The sequence below is a fragment of the Pelophylax lessonae genome, assembly GCF_965119305.1.
Source record: "Pelophylax lessonae genome assembly, chromosome: 3".
NCBI classification, from domain to species: Eukaryota; Metazoa; Chordata; class Amphibia; order Anura; family Ranidae; genus Pelophylax; species Pelophylax lessonae.
In genome coordinates this window covers 544,074,157-544,095,533 of record NC_138770.1, presented here as the reverse complement: position 1 = coordinate 544,095,533, position 21,377 = coordinate 544,074,157, and the positions used below count along the sequence as shown (strand labels likewise).

General features: G+C 43.5%; 1 protein-coding gene across 1 annotated transcript in view; it reads left to right on the top strand.

The window, feature by feature from the left end:
* Positions 1-21,377, top strand: part of ACSS1 (acyl-CoA synthetase short chain family member 1) — a 243,539-nt gene that overhangs the window by 8,348 nt on the left and 213,814 nt on the right. The window contains exon 2 of the mRNA XM_082252543.1: positions 19,009-19,105. Coding sequence (XP_082108669.1) covers positions 19,009-19,105 — 97 coding nt within the window. The remainder of the gene's footprint in view (positions 1-19,008; positions 19,106-21,377) is intronic.

Sequence of the window (21,377 nt, the reverse complement as noted above, 5' to 3'; positions counted from 1 at the left end):
ATGGATAATTACAATTTTTTTTTTTTACTTACCTTGTTATTGAAGAAAATATACTCACCTTTCTTCCACTTCCTCCCTCTGCGGCCGCGGCCCGCGCCGTCACTTCCTCTATGCATTGATTCCTGGGAGCTGAACGTCATCACTCTCAGGAATCAATGCGCCTGCACCGGCCCCGCTTGTCACTTCTGGTGCGGTAGCCTCATTTCCTGCTAAACAGCTTCTGGGCATGCCCAGAAGCTGTGGAGGGATGACGCGCCCGCACCGGAAGTGACGAGCGGGGCCAGTGCAGGCGCATTCTGGGAGAAGAGGACACGGAAAAGGACGCAGAAGAGAATGCGCTGGCTTCAGCTGCCCACATCCGAGATGGCAGCGCTGGAGAATATATTTTCAAGGTAAGTATTTCTTCTAAAAGGTAAGTGCGACCTTTGTGGAATGTACTAGCCCTGACTGTCCCGTGGGTATTTTTAGCTAAATTTCACCCCCGTGGCCGGAACTCCGCTTTACGTATAAATACATTTAGCTGCTACCTTATAGCTATGGTTCTTCCTGTCTATTATGTACCTGCGGAACCTGAGATAATGAGGGTCGGCTCTTGGACAGTTCCCATCTGAGCATCCCTGAAACAGCTGAAACAGGGCTTGCAAGGGTGATGGAAAGGCACAAGTTCAAGGGTGCCAACACTGTGCACTGAAACTTGAGAGCGCTGGTATCTGGTGAGCAGGAGTACAGCTGTTAGGACACTGAGGATGTGCCAAGTTCACTTAAAGGCGGAGTCAGGTCCCAAGCCTGGTCTAGTAGCAGCTAAGTAGGAAGGCACCAAGTTGTGGTCAGGATCAGAATTATTATATATTATATTATATATGTATGTGTGTATATACACATATATATATATATATATATATATATATGTACATGTATATATATATATATATAAAGTACAGTAAAACTGCAGGAAAGGGCACTGGGGGGCAAACTAATATCAATTTATTTTATTTTGTAATGAAATCAGTGTGTTTGTGTTTTTTACTTTTCAAATTTGCCGCCGGTTCCACCCCCTGCGAGCGTCACGTCGCAGGAGACAGAAGCCGGGGCTCACAAGCATCGGGCGGAAGAACCGGCCGCCGTATGCCGAAGGCACACTTCGCTGGATCCCGGCGACAAGGTAAGTAACCCTCTACAAGGATCCAGCGATGCTCCCTGGCGGTACCCCGAGTGTGGCTCGGGGTTACCGCTTATGGCAGTGAAATCCCACCCCGAGCCACACTCGGGAATACCGCCAGGGAGGTTAAGATAAAAAAGCCTTCTGTGTGCAGCAGCTCCCCCCAGCCCCCCTAACACATACCTGAACCCATCTCTATCCAGCGATGTTGCAGGAGTGTCTTGGCTGCCCTCATTGGCTGAGACGGCAGCTTGGCGCCGTTGGCTCCTGCTGCTGTCAATCAAATTCAGCGAGCCAATGAGGAGATATAAGTGTAGCTGTCTCTCCTCATGTCTGAGGAAGGTGGATGTCTCGGGGAGTCGCCTGAGTGTCCAGAGCATGCTGAGTGAGCTGAGGGGATCCGGTGTGCCGAGAGCCTGCGGAGAGAGAGAGAGAGAGAGGGGGGTCCAGTCCCAGGAAAGCCTACACAGGTCGTGAGTACTAAGGCTTGCCCCTGGGGGTCTGCCTAGAGTTAGAGGGGACCACTCCGGAAGTGGTTCTAGGACCCTGAAGAGTTCAAGTTAAAGGGGGCACCTGCGGTTGGGCCCTGAATGTTACAGAGTGTGTCAGTTGCAAGTACAGCTATACAGAGTTTTACTTAATACTACCTCAAGCTAGTCAAATCAGGGGACAGTATTCAGTAATTTCTACAGCACAACAGTGTCAGGAGTTCTACAGTTCTCAGTCCTGGATCTTCTGGACTAATAGTCGATGATTCAGCATTTTGTGTTCTACAAGATATTTACAGTGTTAGTGAGCGTTGGCTGGCGTCAAGGAAGCGCCAACGGGCATTTTTCAGGAGTAAAGTCCCACATGTAATTAGTTCAAGCTTCAAGGAGTATCCCACTCATTCCCTTCTCCCATCCCCTTTAAACCAAATAAAAACCACAAACAAAGATGCCGGAGTTGTCGCTGCTTCAGTTGTCACACCCAGGGTCACAGCTCACATGGGCTGGAGAGAGTACCGGTACTGATGGCAGACCCACATCAGGCCACAGGCCTGGAAACCTTGCTACATATTTAACCCAAAAAAACAAGACTTTACAATCACTTTAAATAGCCCGCTTGGTAGCAGTGGATGTGTGTGCTCATACATGCTTGCAATAATGCATGTGCACTTAGGCTGCTTTCACACTGAGGAGTTTTTCAAGCGCTTTTGCATTAAAAAAAAGCACCTGAAAAGCTCAAGAAAAAGGTTTCCCTTTCAAAATCAATAAATGTGTTCACACTGGGGCCGTGCACTTTCATTGTGGTGGAAAAAATCCTGCTTGCAGCGTTTTTGGAGCATGTTTGCGGAGTTAAAGAAACTTCACCAAAAATGAACCTTCCTATTGAAAGCAATGGAAAATGTGGTAAAAAGGGGGCAAAAACACACCCATGATGCGTTTTTGTTGTGGTTTTTCAGTCACATGTATTTTAACCACTTAAGGACCGCCTGTCGCAGATTTACTGCGGCAGGCAGCCTGTCCTGCGCGAACCAACGTAACTGTATGTCGGTCACGCTCCCGCCCCCACTCGGCAGCGGGGACTCCGATGTACGGGGCCGGGGGCTCCGATTGCTTCCAGCCACCACGTTCGCTCCCCGCTGAGAGAGAAGAACGGTCAGCTGTTGTAAACACAGCTGACCATTCTTCTCTCTGAAATGATCACAGAGTGATCTTCTATGAAGATGGATCACAGGTCTCTGTGATCATTTCAAAAGCCCATCCCCCATACAGTTAGAATCACTCCCCTAGACTTACTTTAACCCCTTGATCGCCCACAGTGTTAACCCCTTCCCCGCCAGTGTCATTATTACAGCCACAGTGCATATTTGTAGCACTGATTACTGTAGTAATGTCACTGGTCCCCCCAAAAGTGTCAAAAATGTTAGGGGTCTGATCTGTCTGCAATGTCGCAGTCCCGCTAAAAATCGCAGATCGGCGTCATTACTAGTCAAAAAAAAAATACAATAAAAATGACATAATTATTTCCCGTAGTTAGTAGACGTGATAACTTCTGCGCAAACCAATCAAAATACACTTATTGCGATTTTTTTTTTTACCAAAAATATGTTGCAGAAAACTAATTGGCCTAAAATGTTAAAAAATGTTGATTTTTACATTTTTTTTTTTTTGGGAATGTTTTTTAGCAGAATGTGAAAAATATTGTGCAGCAGGTTTTCCAGGCCTGTGGCCTGATGTGGGTCTGCCATTGTTACCGGTTACCTCTCCAGTCCATGTGAGCTGGGACCCTGGGTGTGAGAACTTAGACAATGACAACTCCGGCATCTTGGTTTTGCGGTTGTTATTGTAGAACAGGGGATGGGAGAAGGGAATGAGTGGGATACTCCTTTTAGGCTTAACTAATTTCACTTGGGACTTAATCCTAGAAAAATGCCCGTTGGCGCTTCCTTGACGCCATCCGACGCCAGCTAACGCTCACTAACACTGAGAACTCGCTGTAGCTTGAAGTGCTGGATCCTCGACAATAAGTCCAGAAGACCCAGGACTGGGAATTGTAGAATTACTGACACTGCTGTACTGCAAAGTCACTGAATACTCTCCTCCCGCCTTGCAGTGGATTGAGGTAATACGCTGTAGATTTCTGTAAGGCTGCAACTGTTAACTGACACACTCTGTTCAATTCAGGGCCCATATGAAGGTGCCCCCTTTAACCTTGAACTCTTCGGGGTTCATTGACTATGTACCCCCCCTGTAACTTTAGGGTCCTCAACCTAGATACCCCCTTTCAGCTAGATCACTGGATCCCAGAACCTCTTCCGGAGTGGTCCCCTCTGACTTTGGCAGACCCCCAGGGGCAATCCGACCTGTGTAGGCTTTTCTGGGACTGGAACCGAACCCTCTCACGCTGCGCAGGCTCTCGGCACACCGGATCCCCTCAGCTCAACACTCTCTGGATCCTCAGGCGACACCCCGAGACATCCACCTCCTCAGACAGGAGAGACAGCTGCACTCTCTCTCCAGGGACTCTGCTCCCGCCAAAGACACCCTGTCATGCACTTCCCCCAAACTTATACCCACTCCCAGAATCCTTTGCAGCATAATCTGCCTTCTGGGGGAGTTACAAGCTGGGATGTGTCCCCTGATTGGGCTTCCCACACTGCCCTATGAGAAACCTCTCACAGGAGCCAGTGGGGATACTTCTCCCCTCAGCAGGCACATCTGGAAGCCCTGACACCCTAACTAAATAAATCACAGCCCTACTGTTAGACAGACAAGGCCCACTATGGATTTACCTAGCACTTACCTGTAGGGTGCTACAATTGATATTGTTTTTTTTTTATAGTAGTGTCTTTAGGTCCAACGTGTCTGTGCTTTTAAATTAAAGCGGAGTTTCGGCCTCAAATACCTTTTTTTAACTAAAAATACCCCTATAATACTAATCCATTGCCCTTTACAGAACCGCAATTTTTTTTTCCAGAATTGTCGCTCTTTTTTTGTTAATAAAAATCGCAGAGGTGATCAAATACCACCAAAAGAAAGCTCTATTTGTGGGGAAAAAAAGGACATCAATTTTATTTAGGTACAGCGTCGCACGACCGCTCAATTGACCGTTAAAGTAACGTAGTGGCGAATCATAAAAAATGGCCTGGTCATTAAGGGGGCAAGTCCTTTCCGGTCCAGAAGTGGTTAAAAAACGTAGAATCGTGATAAAATTGTGGCAACAACGCATATGTGTTTTTTAAGCAGATCATTGTGAAAGTAGCCTTAGACTTTTATGCCTGCAAAAATGTGCAGGCTTATGCGCACACATATTAGCCCAAAGGCTAGTACGCAGTTTCTGTACACTGTCCCTTTATTCATTTATCATTTAGCTTGACATTGGCAATACAGGCTGGTCACAACAAAATGATTACCCAGATAGCAAGCAATTGAGCTGCAAGTTTGAAAATGACTTGCAAAGCTATTGCTAGACTTGCCAGGCTTCATAAGTTTGTAGCACAATTGCAGCAAGTCTGCATTGCATGACTCCAGATCAACATTCTTTGCAAACATTCTGCAAGTTTGCTGCAAGTTCTGGTTCAGTTATGTTGTGCAATAGTCATCCCACCACAGGGGTCACTGTGGCTGAATTGTCATGCTGTAGACTTGCAGAGCTCTTGCTGTAGACCAGGGGTCTTCAAACTATTGCCCTCCAGTTGTTCAGAAACTACAATTCCCATCATGCCTAGTCATGTCTGTGAATCTCAGAGCTTGCTTGCTATCTGGGTATTCATTTTGTTGTGAACCCCTATAATACTAATCCATTGCCCTTTACAGAACCGCAATTTTTTTTTCCAGAATTGTCGCTCTTTTCTTGTTAATAAAAATCGCAGAGGTGATCAAATACCACCAAAAGAAAGCTCTATTTGTGGGGAAAAAAAGGACATCAATTTTATTTAGGTACAGCGTCGCACGACCGCTCAATTGACCGTTAAAGTAACGTAGTGGCGAATCATAAAAAATGGCCTGATCATTAAGGGGGCAAGTCCTTTCCGGTCCAGAAGTGGTTAAAAAACGTAGAATCGTGATAAAATTGTGGCAACAACGCATATGTGTTTTTTAAGCAGATCATTGTGAAAGTAGCCTTAGACTTTTATGCCTGCAAAAATGTGCAGGCTTATGCGCACACATATTAGCCCAAAGGCTAGTACGCAGTTTCTGTACACTGTCCCTTTATTCATTTATCATTTAGCTTGACATTGGCAATACAGGCTGGTCACAACAAAATGAATACCCAGATAGCAAGCAATTGAGCTGCAAGTTTGAAAATGACTTGCAAAGCTCTTGCTAGACTTGCCAGGCTTCATAAGTTTGTAGCACAATTGCAGCAAGTCTGCATTGCATGACTCCAGATCAACATTCTTTGCAAACATTCTGCAAGTTTGCTGCAAGTTCTGGTTCAGTTATGTTGTGCAATAGTCATCCCACCACAGGGGTCACTGTGGCTGAATTGTCATGCTGTAGACTTGCAGAGCTCTTGCTGTAGACCAGGGGTCTTCAAACTATTGCCCTCCAGTTGTTCAGAAACTACAATTCCCATCATGCCTAGTCATGTCTGTGAATCTCAGAGTTTTACAATGCCTCATCGGATGTGTAGTTCTGCAACAGCTGGAAGATCCCTGCTGTAGACTCACCACTGTAAATTTGTTCTTGCTAGAGACTTGCTACGCAAATTTGCTACAAGTTGTAAAAGTGTCAGCTAGAACGTCAAGTGCTCTGCAAGTGTACAACTTGCCAGTGAAAATGTGCAGCAATTTAACAAGACTTACAATTCAACAAATTTGTGGCAAGTTATGCTTGATATCTGGGTAATTATAGGCGTGCTTTACTGGCAATAAAATATATCAAAAGCAAAGTCAAAAATAAGACTGAGACACCTGGGATTCAGCAAGCAATAAAAATTGCTTATAGAATCATTACCGAATGCCTGGGTGAAGATATCCTCAAAGCTAAACAACTATACTGTAGACAGGAATTAAATGCGGTCAACTTGGGACTACCTAATGCTTCTCAGCTGCTTTAGAAGTGAGCAGTGTTCAGGTCTTCATGAGCACTAACATAATTGGACCCCATAAATCTCAGGCCCACTGTGGGCCTTCATGCAGATGCATAGTCTACATAAATGGTGTGTCTGCCCCTAGCCCCCTCCTGCCTCCTTGAAAATTTATTCTGCAAACATGCATGTTCAGAATGGTTAAATATGCATTTTGGGCCTATTAAGGAGGAAGACAGCAGAAATCCCTAGTGCCAGCCTGTCCTGGGAAAAACAATAGCTGGGAAAATCCAAACTGATCAATCAGTTGTCTCCAAGATGGATCGGCCACAGGATATGTGGTAGGCCGAGGCTGCATAGGATTGTTTCACCAACCATAATTGCTGAAAATGATCCTATGTGAGTAGGTACTTTTAGCAATAAACTGGCATTTGTCATTATTCACAGTGCTTAATGCAGCAAGCTTCTTTATTTCATAGTGAATTAGATGAAGTGCAAACAGCGGGATGGTCGTGGGGACAGGACGTTACAAAGCATTTGCTGTTACTGTTTTATATGCTTTGTAAACTCCTTTCCATGGGTTAATTGTAATAACTAAATGAGCAGGACAGGGGAAAATTTCCAATGACTGTACTAATATACCATATACTGTGCATATTTATTTAAAGGAAATTATCTCAAAGAAAACATTTGAATCATAAAATCCATCTTCCAGGACAGGATTTTGAGAATTCTGTTCTATTCACCAGGTCAAGGAAGAAACACAAAGAAGGCCAATCATTGGAAAAACATGGCAGCTGCTGTAGCTCACTTCTCCAGCTTCCTGGCTTCACTGACCCAGTACACGTATATTGGCAAGGACTTCTGACTCTACTTTGACTTTCTAGATCTGTAATTTTGTCCTAGATCAGTGATTTGGATGTATTGAATTAGGAGGGTTGGAAATTCTACAAAATCCACTGGGACCACATAAGTGCCACATCCATAAATGTACATTATACCATACAAATCATAGAATCTTATTTTATCTTATACACACTCTTAAATCGTCAGCTCAGTTTTTGCCCTCTGATGATACATCTCTGATTCACTAATGTTACAGATAGACCACTATATGGAAAAGAACTGACACAGCACCCCAAGCTCCAGACTGATTTTCCTCCTTAGAAGCAAATCGAGAAACGCATTGACCCATGAGGACCTGCCTCTACAATCTTATCTATGATGTTATGAGCAATAGCAAATTTAATTGAGATAAAATTACCATTTTCAGAATTGAGCCTGCAACATCAGTGTACATATTCCTCATTAAAGCCCCTTTCACACATACGGACTGTTCATTTCATCAGTTCAGTCATGTCAAAATGGATGAAGTATTCATCAGTTTTTCATCCTTTTTCATCTGTTTTTCGTCCGTTTTTCATCTGTTTTTTTTACATCCACTACCAATGCGAAAACAGATGAAAAACGAACCGTTTGTCAGTTTACATCCGTTTTTCGTCCCATACGTTTTTTTTTTTAACAGAAGAAAAATAGGGCTTTCATCCGTTCAAAGAAAAACGGATATTGACGGAAGCGGATGAAAATGGATGTAAACGGATGATTTACATAGAAATGCATTGATGTCCGTTTTCGTTAGCGGATGGATGAAAAACGGACAAACAGTCCAAATGTGTGAAAGGGGCCTTAAGGTTTAAATAACCGGACGAGGAGCAAAAAACATTTAAAAGTTTGTCCCAAAAAATTGTGCAGCTAAGGTTCCTATGCTCAGTGGGAAATGATTATTAAATAGCTGTACAATATTCCTATGTAGCACCCTCCTGGGTAGGTGCTAGTGAGAAAGTATAGTTTGAGCTCTGTCTGCTTACCAGAAGAGCTGCAGGTAAATCTATATTGTTCTCTGCCTACCAGAGAGCAGGATCTGTTAGTGAGGTCTGCTCATTGTGCTCAGAATGCAATTCACTCAGTCTAGAGAGTGTTTCACACTGGTCCAATAGGGAGGCATGTTGGACAGTGGGAGGTAACCTGACGAATGAGTGCACAGGCTTTTGATACAGCCCTGGTGATTTGGCAGAGGAAAAGTGCCTCGATGCATGCTGGGATACTGTATAAAAGCGAGGAGCACATGTGCTTGAGGCCTTTCAGCTGGAGAGCAAGGGCCTGGAGGGAGAGGGTGGCTTCCTCCTCCTCTGTAGAGGTGCTATGCGGCCTCAGGGAGTTGTCCTGAGGGCCTGAAGGGTAGCAGTGAGGAACTGAGCCCAGAGGTCCACAGAAGCTGACCGAGAGGGGAGACACTGTAGGATCTGTCTGTGCAGTACAGTGAGTACAGAAACTCGTGTCAAGGGGCCTGACCTGAGGGGGGGGCACCCCTGCTCCTAGGACAGTGAGTGGATGGGTGTCAGTAGAAAGGGGATGCTAGAGAGAGAGTCTCCTGAAGATAAGTTATTGTCCATCAAATCCTCTTGCCAGGGAGTACCGAGAGCAAGAGACTTAACCCTATCCACACTTGTGGCAGTGTGGATTAACAGCCTGGCTGTTCCTAATTCCTGAGAAAGTCCTGAAGATAGAAGTCCTCAACCAATGTGAATGGTTCAGTTGTAGTATCCCACTATTCCCTTCTCCTATCCCAATTAAAAATAAACAACGAAAACCAACACCCCCTAGACTGTTCATTTGTGTGATGGGCAATTGTGAGCAAGGAGGACTTTATCCGAAGTAACTGTGTGCTGGTAATCAGGGGAGCCCGTCAAGATATTACTCAGCTGTTCCTGCGGGGACAGTGCCACACATACAACGTGCAAGTGAACTTTTAATTATTACAGACGGGCTGGCGGTCAACCAGATCCCGGCAGAAACATTTAGCAGTAATAGCTAATCCACAGCTTCTGTTTAACACTCTGTAGCTATTATTCATCACATATTTCCATAATAACTAAGGGCATTAAGACAGTGCGATGTATGTGCATTCATGGAAAACTGCTTCTACCTGACTCACTTTACACATGTTCCATTATATTATGGCAGGGTGCACCCATTCTATTGAGAATTACAGTGCTTCAGGCCACTAATTAGCATGGATGTGTCCTTTGTCAATTTGTATGCCACATTGGGATATAACAAGTGGCAGAGAGTTACACTAAATATGAAAAGCAGCTGCTGATTACACAGACAGGTACTGAGCACCTGCTGACAATAACTGAACAGCACATCAAAGGTAGCTGAGAGCCTATGGGTCCTTTCACATGGAACGGAGTCTGTTCTGCTCAGCGGGGGGATCGATCCGGCAATCCCCGCTGAGAAGGTGGATGACAGCTCCGTCTCCACTCTGTGTGCAGAGACAGAGCTGTCAGATCTCCGCTGTCATCTATGGGGAGATCGGATGAGAACGGACCACCTGTCCGTTCTCATCTGTCCCATCCGCCAGACGGATGGAAAATAGGGTTTCCATCCGTCCGGATTTCACGGACAGGATCGGAATTGGATAGCAGCGGATGTCAGCGGAGATGTCTCCGCTGACATCTGCTGCCCCATAGGGATGCATGGAGCATCCGATCTGGTCCACCTAAAGATTGGAAATTGGCAATGTCTGCATCCCTCTAGAAATTCCATTTTTGGTGAAATGCTTCTAAAGGGAATTCTCCTCTAGAGCAGTGTTTCTCAACTCCGGTCCTCAGGACACACTAACAGGCCAGATTTTAAGTATTACATGGGGAGATGCAGACTAGAATACTGCAATCACTGAGCAGCAAATGATATCATCTGTGATGTATTTCAGTTTTCTTGCAAACCTGGCCTGGTAGTGTGCCCTGAGGACCAGAGTTGAGAAACACTGCTCTAGAGGAGATTTCCCTTTAGGAGCATTTCACCAAAAATGGAATTTCAAGCAAGAAATTAAATTTTCACCCTACGTTCACACCTATGTTTTGTAGTGTGTTTTGCAGTTTGCAGAAACTCATACAGTCCATTCAACATGATTTGCTACAGTACACTTTCACATCTATGTGTTTTTCAACCGGTGCTTTTGAAAAAGGGCCATGGACTTTACTATACACACTATGTATAGCTGATTGCTAAGTAGCAGGCCGGGAAGCTGGCAGTCCCGTCCTTAACAACCGATGAGTCCTCAGCTGTCAGCGGCATTCCCTGCTGACAGCTGAATGTAAAACAAAGAAATATCACGAAAGAAAATTACGTGGGGTCCCCTCCCCAAATTCATACCAGGCCCTTTGGGTCTGGCATGGATTTGGAGGGGAACCCCATGCCAAAATTAAAAGAAAAAGAAATGGCGTGGGGCGCCCCCCAAAATACATACCAGACCCTTATCCGAGCATGCAACATGGCAGGTCAGGAAAGGGAGGGAACGAGCGAGCGCCCCCCTCCCCCATCCTGAACCATACCAGGCGGCATGCCCTCAACATGGGGGGGGGGTTCGTTAGGGCAGGCTGCCGAAGTCACAGGGGGGCAGTGCCACCAGGTGACGTCGCTGGGTGGCTCTGCCACTTAGCTATTTAAAAAGTATCACACGGTGGAGAAGGCGTTCGTTGCGAGCGGAGCTTTTTTTTTGGGGGATTTCCGGCAGTGCGGCGGGCAGCGTAATTGAAGATTGATCTACATGGGGGACATTGTTTATTTATTTTTTAATAAAGGACTTGTCAAAAACTCTTGTACAGTACTGTCTTTATTCATTTTTACACTTTTTTGGTGAATAGGTAGGGGTACTGCAGTGCCTTGAAAAAGTATTCATATCCCTTGAAAGTTTCCACATTTTATCATGTTACAACTAAAAACATAAATGTATTTTATGTGATAGACCAACACAAAGTGACACATAATTGTGAAGTGGAAGGAAAATGATAAATGGTTTTCAGAATTTTTTACAAATAAATATCTGAAAAGTGTGGCATGCATTTGTATTCAGCCCCCCTTAGTTAATACTTTGTAGAACCACCTTTCACTGCAATTACAGCTGCAAGTCTTTTTGGGTATGTCTATGAGCTTTACACATCTAGAGAGTGAAAGTTTTCTTTGAAAGTTGCTCAAGCTCTGTTAGATTGGATAGAGAGCGTGTGAAAATCGAATTTTGTTTCACTCATTCATTTATATTCACATACCTGGTGCGCTGCACTTATTTTATATGAATATAGATTTCTGAACAGCAATTTTCAAGTCTTGCCACAGATTCTTAATTGAATTTAGGTCTGGAGTTTGACGGGGCCACTCTAGAACATGAAAATTCTTTGATCCAAACCATTCCATTGTAGCTCTGGCTGTATGTTTAGGGTGCTTGTCCTTCTGGAAGGTTACATTTTGGTCTCATCTGACCAGAGTACCTTCTTCCACATGTTTGCTCTGTCCCCCACATGGCTTCTCGCAAACTGTAAACGGGACTTCTTATGGCTTTCTTTCAACAATGGCTTTCTTCCTGCCACTCCTCCGTTAATGCCAGGTTTTTGCAGTGCATGACTAATAGTTGTCCTGTGGACAGATTCTCCCACCTGAGCTGTGGATCTCTGCAGCTCCTCCAGAGTTACCATGGGCCTCTTGGCTGCTTCTCTGATTAATGCTCTCCTTGCCCGGCCTGTCAGTTTAGGCGGATGGTCTTGGTAGGTTTGGAGTTGTGCCATACTCTTTCCATTTTCGGATGATGGATTGGCCAGTGCTTCGTGAGATGTTCAAAGCTTGGGATATTTTTTATAACCTAACCCTGCTTTAAACTTCTCCACAACTTTACCCGTGACCTGCCTGGGTGTTCCTTGGCTTTCATGATGCTGTTTGTTTACTAACTAACAAACCTCTGAAGGCTTCACAGAGTATCAGAACCCAAAGGGTCTGGTATTAATTTGGGGGCAACCCCACACTGATTTTTCCCCGATTTTTTTTTGCAGGCAATTCCTTTTTTTTTACATTCAGTTGATGACTCATCAGTTGTTACGGACGCGGTGGCCGACTTCCTGGCCTGCCCCTTAGCAACCAGCTATATACAGTGTGTTTAAAGAGATAAAAAAAACTTTAAAAATGCATGAAAACTGCATGCAAAAACGCATAAAAAAACTCAGGTTTAAAAATGCAAAACGCACCGCAAAACGCATCTGAAAACTGCATCAACCGCAACCGCATAAATGTGAACTTAGACTCAGGAGACATTCTGTGCACTATCTGTGTACAGAACGCCTCCAGGTAGCCATATTGAATTGCATTAAACAGAAAATTACAGCATTGCAGATTGAAAAGGAAAAGGTCATGTTTTAATAGCATTCAATCAGAATAGGACTTGGGTCGCAATTGTATATGCTATATTATTATTATTTTTATTTTTTTTTTCTATTTGCTACATTTTTTCCCCATGAAAGTGGAGTTACCCTTTAAAATCAGTGTCAAGTCAAAAAAATTCAAAAAACTTTTTCTAGCTTCTTATGAAGTTGAGATGGATCAGAACCCCTATCAGATTTATACTGTTTTTTGGGACTGTATCTTGACTTGCTGTGCTACTGACAATATTTTCACCAGACAGGAAGTTAGGGAAAATCTGCAACAGGAACACAGGTAGAAAAAAAATATATGATTTGGGTTCTAGCCTTCTTTTTATCTACTTAAGAAACAAATGTTTTTCCATCTGTGTTGTCGTCGAAGCATTCCCCTCACTTTCTATCTTAGAAAACAGACAATAATAAAAACATGACTGGGGTTCTAAACCTTCTAAACCTTCTAAACTCTATACAAACAAATTAAAAACATGTTGGGCTTGACACACTATAAAGAGCAATTCCAGGCAAGGAAATAAGTTATAAATTTCACCTAATCTACCGTAATCTGAATTCTACATAATACATTGCAGAAAGAGTCCACTGAATTATTTTTAGGCTAAGGCTACACTGGTGATTTTTTAATCTCTTGCTACTCCAGAACTCCAGTCAAACATAATGAGAAAAAAAAAACGAATAACCCATTTCAAAATTTAAATGAACAAAACCAACTTCTGCTGCAATATAGAGTTTTCCTCTGCAGTATGTTTTTCTGATTCTAAATGTCCTCAGTCTGATGGCCAGCATCATTCAAACCACTTCCTCCTAACCCAGGTCACCCTGGACTCCCATTTACCAAAAGTAAAGGTTCACTTACAATATAAAAACTTTCTTTCAATCTTGTTACGAGCAGGGGGCGCCGTTCCGCATTCCACCTGCGTTCCACACAACGGAAGTGACGTGTTACGTTTCCATAACTGACGTGTTTCATCAGCAAACGTCTGACATCATCAGGGGTCACGTCACCCCTGATGACGTCAAACGTTTGCTGACGAAACGTGAAACAAGATTGAAAGCAAGTTTTTATATTGTAAGTGAACCTTTACTTTTAATAAATGTGTTTTTAAATACTGTGCAAGGAGATGCCTTTCTCTTTTCACACATCCCCATCCTGAGAACATATACTTCATCTGACAGTTCCGAGAATCATCTCTAAAGCTGGTGTAGATATATATCTGGTGAGTGGATTGTGCATGCAAATGCCGGTGGAGGAGTGGACAGTTTAACAAGTCATGGGTGTTTCCTTTCAGTGATATGCATTGGAGAAGATAGCACAATATATGGGACTTTATGAGCACGTTATTATTGCCACATAGTGCTTTTAACTAATTTTAATTTTTCGCTGGTTATGAGCGCGGTCTACCTGTTTTATATATACATCCGTTTGGCATTTATCTGCTTTACGACGGGTCGCTCTAAGCCACCAATAATCAATAATTTGTATTTTTTTTTTTCATATTTGTTTAAATATTTGTATCACAATATTGTATTAATTCTGTGTGCAAGTGCAGGGGCATATGTGCACTCTATGATTCAAAAAATAACACTATGGCCTAGTTGAAGGGATGTAAGCAAATGTGGGGAAATGTCACTACTGGAGTCTCGGAGTTATGTATTAGTCTAAGAGCAATAGAAAAGTGAAGATCTTAACACCCAATCAGAGAGACACTAGAAATATGGAATAGTGTTAGTGACTATGGACAACGTATCCTTTATCTTTCCTCCAGCTTTTATACATAACCTCCAGTAACCTCTTGTATTAGGAAATATAGGCATGTGTTACTGCAACAACCCGTATACTCCAGCTATTATTCTATGCCATGCTATTATACCATGTCTAATTTCCTTGTAAATATGTATCACAAGGTTTTGTGGATTAAAAATGATTGTATGCAACTGCTGCCTTTTATTGAACATGCAAAAGCTGAGTGCTGGATGAAAGGGGACAAGCATAAATGTGCAGCTCCTAATACAAAATGTATTAGGGCGGGGCTCCGCGCTGACGTCACCCCGCCACTTCCGGGCCCAGAACTGGCGGGTATCTTAGGCCAGCCATAGATTGTGCACATTTATTTCGTTGCAGGAAAGAAATTCGCAAGATTACCCCATCAACACTGTAAGTGCTGACAGAGGAATTCCTCCTGCCAAATAATTGTCTGCTCCCGGGAGAAGACAGTGGTTATTGCTAGCAGCTATAGCAGCCGCTAATGATAATCGCAAGTTAATCCAGGCAGGCGGATTGTACCCATGTTGATCGGTCAATCAACTTGGTACATTCAGTCTGCCAACACATGGTTCAAATCTCGGCCGGTTCAGCAGGAACTGGCGACATCTGAACCGCCAATGGCCGGCCATAGTAAGTGAATTATAACTTTGCTTTTGCCTTATGTCTTGTTGGCCATTTGGATGTACATTTTTTTTTTTGTGGATTTTACATTTAAAATAAATGACTACACTATAGTAGTGGCCCTCTGGTATGGCTCCATGTGGTGAGCACTTTCCTTCCATACAGCCCTTGCTTGCATAGCAGAATTGGTAGACATCTGTATCATCAGGCACCTGTGGAATACTGGAGAAGCAGGATGGTCATGTGTGAGAGGCTGGGAAGGCTTTTGTTATTGATGCCCTGTCTGTTGCTTATTTCTGGCAGCATAGGATCTGGTGAGTGCGGCAAGAGCACTGAGCACAAGTGGTGTGTTGTGGATAAAAGTGTAGCTCTTTTCTAGGCACCAAAAGATATCATCCTATATATACTCTTTTTTTGGGACATTATTCACTTTATTATCATAGTTTCCATGTTTTTTTTTTCTTCAGGTCAGATGGAACCTCCTGTCAGAAGTCTATCCTTTATGTTAAAATATTTATTTTATGGATGTTGAGGTCTACTGGTCATTGAAGATAGAGTGCAGTGGTTAAACAGACCTTTGCCTTTCAGTCCACTTTCTGTTTACCAATCAGAGTTTTTTCTGAATGATGGAAATGTTAGTCATAATTGAAAATCCACCTCATCACTTTTGATTTAGTCTGTACTGTTTGAATCTTTAGATCAGCCTTTCTGAACCCTTTTAGCCCACAGAAACCCTTTAAATAAATTTCAGGTCTCGGGAAACCATTGCTAAAATAATTTATCAGGTATCAGCGGGAAGAAGGTTCCTTACATTTGTGGTCAGGGGGAAGAAGTCACCCTTAAAAGAAGGCTAAAAAAGAACATGTCCGCCCACTGGCGCTGCTAAATGGCAATGGAGTTGGAAATACGCAAATACCATAAAATGTGAGGTCAATCGCCCACAGCTCAAACCCCTAGCAACATCTGGAGGAACCTTAAAATTTTACTGAACCTTCATGGTATCCTGGTTGAGAATAGCTGCTATAGATAGTTCCAACATCTGATCCAGTGGCGTAGCGTGAGGGGTGCAGGGGGGGCCGGCCGCACCGGGCGCAACATCTGGGGGGGCGCATTCGCAGTGACACTCTGTCTGTCTGACTCTGACATACACAGTTCACACACTGTCTGCGGCTACCTCCATCTTTAGGCTGGGAGATGTCCAGCGCGGCCGCCCTATGGCTGAAAAGGGCGGGTCAGGGCGGGGCTGGACTGTGACTCACCTGTCCATTGGTGTAGGGTGGGGGTGGCCTTGCAAGCCAAGCCCCGCCTATGCCACCTCTCCTCACTGCTCAGTCAGTTTAGCAGCGAGTGAGTCAGCAGCCTGGCGCTGTCACAGAATGGGTTTTTTTTTTTGCATCACCTGATTAGAGCCAGAGGCTCTAATAGGCTTCAAAAAAGGGTGGATCCGGGGCACAGAGCAGTGCGCCCCAAGCCCACCCATTGTGGGACAATAGCGAATGAAAATTTGCTATTGTCACACGGATCCTCCTCCTGGCCAATCAGGAAGCGGGTCCGAGACCCGCTTCCTGATTGGCCGAAAGGAGAATGCATGCCATTGGCCGAGGAGGAGGCGGGAGGACTCGAGGAGACACGGGAACCGAGGAGAAGCCGCTGCTGCAGGTTAGTCTCTCTACATTGAAGGGGGCACAGCACGCTGGTCACTGCATTGATGGGGGCACGCTGGTCATTCTGCATTGAAAGGGGGCACGCTGGTCTCTCTGCATTGAATGGGGGCACGCTGGTCTCTCTGCATTGAATGGGGGCACGCTGGTCTCTCTGCATTGAAAGGGGGCAAGATGGTCATTCAAACTTGTATTTAGATGCATTTTACTTTAATTACATCAGTATTTTCATAACAAACAATACATGTGCTTAGGGGGTAAGGGTTTCTTTAACTAATCTAGTGGAAGAGACTCGAGTGCTAAAATCCCGCGGGTTAGGGGGCGCAAATTACTTGCCTTGCCCCGGGTGCTGACAACCCACACTACGCCACTGATCTGATCATATACTGAACTTGATGTTAAGTTATTCACTGTTCATCACAGAGGACAAGTGGGCACTCTTTACTCCTGGAGGAAAAGAGATTTATTCTCCAAATATGGAAAGGTTTCTTCACAGTGAGCTATGAAAATGTGGAATAGACTCCCTCAAGAGCTGGTTCTAGCCAGCTCAGTAGATTGCTTTAAAAAAGGCCGGATTCTTTCCTAAATCTGCTTAATATAACTGGATGCTAACATTTATAGGTAAAGTTAAAACAGGGAATATTCAATTGCCTCTAGGGGGGGTCAACAAAGACATTTTTTTCCCTCGCTGGAGCAAATTAGATCATGCTTTGATGGGGTTTTTTGCCTTCCTCTGGATCAACTGTGGGTATAGAAATGTGTATATAAGATTGTATGATTTTTTTTTTTTTACCCTTTTATTGGTTGAACTAGATGCACTTCTGTGTTTTTTTTTTTTCAACATCACTAACTATATAACTATATAAATCTGGTAAAATCATTTTTGTCATAAGGTATCTATTGGCTTGGGTGGGTTATGAAACCTCATGAAATGACCTATAGTCACCTTTTTATGTTTGTGAAGATCAATCATTTAAATGTTACCCTAAATCGTATTGATTCTATGAAGTATTTATCATACATTAGCATTTTTACTCCAAATATAATACACCATCATAGGCAGTGCCGGGACAAGGTCATCCAGCGCCCAGGGCAAGGATGCCAAACTGCGCCCCCCTTCCCTTAGGTTTCGGGTCAAGGCCCCCTATCCCTTCAATAAACCATTGTGCCCAGGGCAACCCCCCCTCCTGCACACCCCTTGTCCCGGCCCTGATCATAGGTCATGGAGGTTATATTTGCATTCCTGAAGATTTGCTATATACAGTATCCTATGTCTTCTGTCCCCACTATTTGCACCCAATGTGTTATACATATTAATTAAAAGACTTTACAGTTAAATATGTAGAAACCCAGAAGAAAATAATACATTTCATACATACTGAAATAGTTTTAAACTGAGGATTAGATTCCTGTGATTAGTTGCCTGTATTTTAATCAGAATATGGATCCAGTAATTAATAGTTATCGCAGAAAAGCCAACTTCCGGTAACCTTGGACTCAAACTTAGTAAAAATGTTAATTCAATTATTTTATTGTTATCACATTACAGTTCATTCACTCTCAGAGTTTGCAATTATGTTTTGGGGGAACTGTATTTATTCCTAAAGAATGAATAACATCAAATTCTATCATAAATGACAGTGATAAATACATTTGTAAAATATTATATTGTATGTTATAATTGAATATTGCTATTTACATTTTAACAGGTAAAATGAACCTTTACCGGATAAAATGTACCTGTATCTGAACCTTTACTTAAAATAGTATCTTAACCCAAAAACAAAAATGTAATAGCTTGCAGCTTACCAGTCCTGTTTTCTAAGACTATTTTTTTTTAGTATTGAATGTGCTAAATGTTACATGAAATTAGTTGTAAAATCAATATAGGAGAATGAGGAATGTAAGGGAAGGTTTTATTAACATGAAGTCTTTATTCTTTTTTTAAATTATTATTATTATTCTCTGTTTTAAATTTAAATTGCATGATGATAAAGCCACAACCTGTGTTCTACCCTATAGTGAATTGCCTAGACAAGCATGTCCACCAGTGTCCAGACAGAGTTGCATTGATCTGGGAAAGGGATGAACCAGGCACTGAAGTACACATCACATACAGGTAGGAAACATGTGATCTATGAATATATGCCTGTTTCAATGAAATTTTACAGATTTATGTGTGCCTAACTTTTAATGAATTAATAGCAGTATTAAACCCAAAAGCAAACATTTGGCATATTGCAGCTTATTAAATCTTAGTTATGATGGCTGCATTAATTTTCTTTTTTAGACCTTCTTCACTTTATCTTCATCTAGTGATCCTGCCAGTAAGTCTGGTATTTTTCAAAAGAACAAGCACTCTTGCAGATGTATCAGCTTACAAGATGAGACAAACCATTTGCCACTGATAGAGGTGCTTAGGCTACGTTCACATCTTGGCGTTGCTATTACAGGCGTTTTTATGGGTGTTTTTATGGGCGTTCTTGCAGGCGTTTTTACAGGCGTTTTTTGTGCAGGCGTTTGTAGATTGAATAGAAACCAATGGAAAACGCCTGTAATCTGCCCAAAAAGAAGCTCTTGTACTTTTTTGAGCGTTGGGCGTTTTGCTCACGGCATCAAAACGCTCAGATGTGAACAGGGGCCATTGAAATGAATAGGATTTGTCTTGTTGGGCGTTTTGAGAGCTGATCCTAGACCAGAAAAACGCCCCCAAAATGCCCCAAAACGCCTACATGTGAACGTAGCCTTACAATGATCAGTTTTTATTTATTTATGTAAAACCTTTATCCCAAACGGAAAAAAAAAACTGTTGCTGTAAGGCCCCGTTCACCTCGGAGCGGCCGCCACGGACTTCATAACATTGAAGTCTATGGCGGTCGCCTCCTGGTCGCCCCAAAGAAGCTCCGGACCCTTTTTCTAAGTCGGAGCAACTTGTGTCGCTCCTATTAGAACGGGTCCGCAGCTTCCCTATGGGAGGCGACCTGTGGCGACCTGTGAGGCGACCAGGTCGCCTCACAGGTCTCCTCAGTTTGAACCGGGGCTAAATGATTAGACTGAGCCGGAGTCTGGCTTTAGTTTGGTACTGTACCTAAATCTGCTAGTACATTTAACATTCCTCTCCCCCTAGATTGACAGTACTGCTGTCCAAATGTGTCCCTTGTGCTTCTTCATCCATAATGGGGACACTCTAATACAGAAGATGTGTTACTGGCCAGATCACCAGGTAAACACAAAGGGGAAATAAGCCCAAAAAAGAAAACGAATGCAGTAGCCACATCTAAAGCTGCAATATATTACATTTTTGGTTTTGCATTTAATACCGCTTTAAAAATGACTCACTTCCACATTAGCAGCCATAAGTAAACACAGGGATCACATTGCTTACTTCTGGCACTAGGAGAACCCTGCAAAGGACTGACTTTCCCCTATGCTGGGCTCCCAGCGGCCATATTGAGGAAGCCTGTATCTGATTGGACACAGAGTTCCCCCAACATTTGGACTGCCACATTGGGAGGCTATATACAGCCCCTGCTGGATTATTCTGGTGTGCCCTAGAGACAGGGCCAGATTAACGTAGGGGCTATTGGAGCTGCAGCTCCAGGCCCCTACCTTTTATATAGGCCCCGGGTTGGCCACTGTTACTGCTCTTCTGTCACTTGTAAACACAGAAGTCTGGCTTCTATGCTTGTTTCCCCAGGCAGCACCCTCGGAACCTCCCCACACAGCGCGACGGCCGGACAAGGAGGGACAGTTGCCGATGCATGGATGTGTTTATGGGCTTCAGAGACAGCATCCCATGTTGAATTAGGCATGCATGGCTGCACCCTTCCTCCTCTGGGTGCATGCCAAGGCACGGCCCTTAAGGCCCTTCAAAATCCTCAGCACCAAGCCCATGATGCTCTTAATCCGGCCCTGCCTAGAGAAGAGTAGAAGTACAGTGAAGTCTATTATTAAGAAGTGGAAGGTATTTAGTGCAACACAGACCCTCCCTGGATCAGGACATTGTTCCAAACTGGATGAAAGATCCAAGAGGAAGCTGCTCAGAGAGGCTACCAACAGGCCTACAGCAACTCTGAAGCAGTTGAAGAAATTTATGACAAAGAGTGGTTATGTGACAACAATATCACAAATTATCCAGAAATATGTCTTGTATGGGAGGGTTGTAAGAAAAAAGCCATTCCTCAAGAAAGGCCACATGCAGTCACGACTGAGCTTTGCCAAAACGCCAAAAATTCTGAGACCACATGGAAAAAGACGTTATGTCAGATGAGGCTAAAATTGAATTATTTGGCCTCAACACCAAACCATATGTCTGGCGGAAATCCAATACATCACACCATCCAAATAACTCACCATTCCTACAGTGAAGCATGGAGGTGGTAGTATCATGT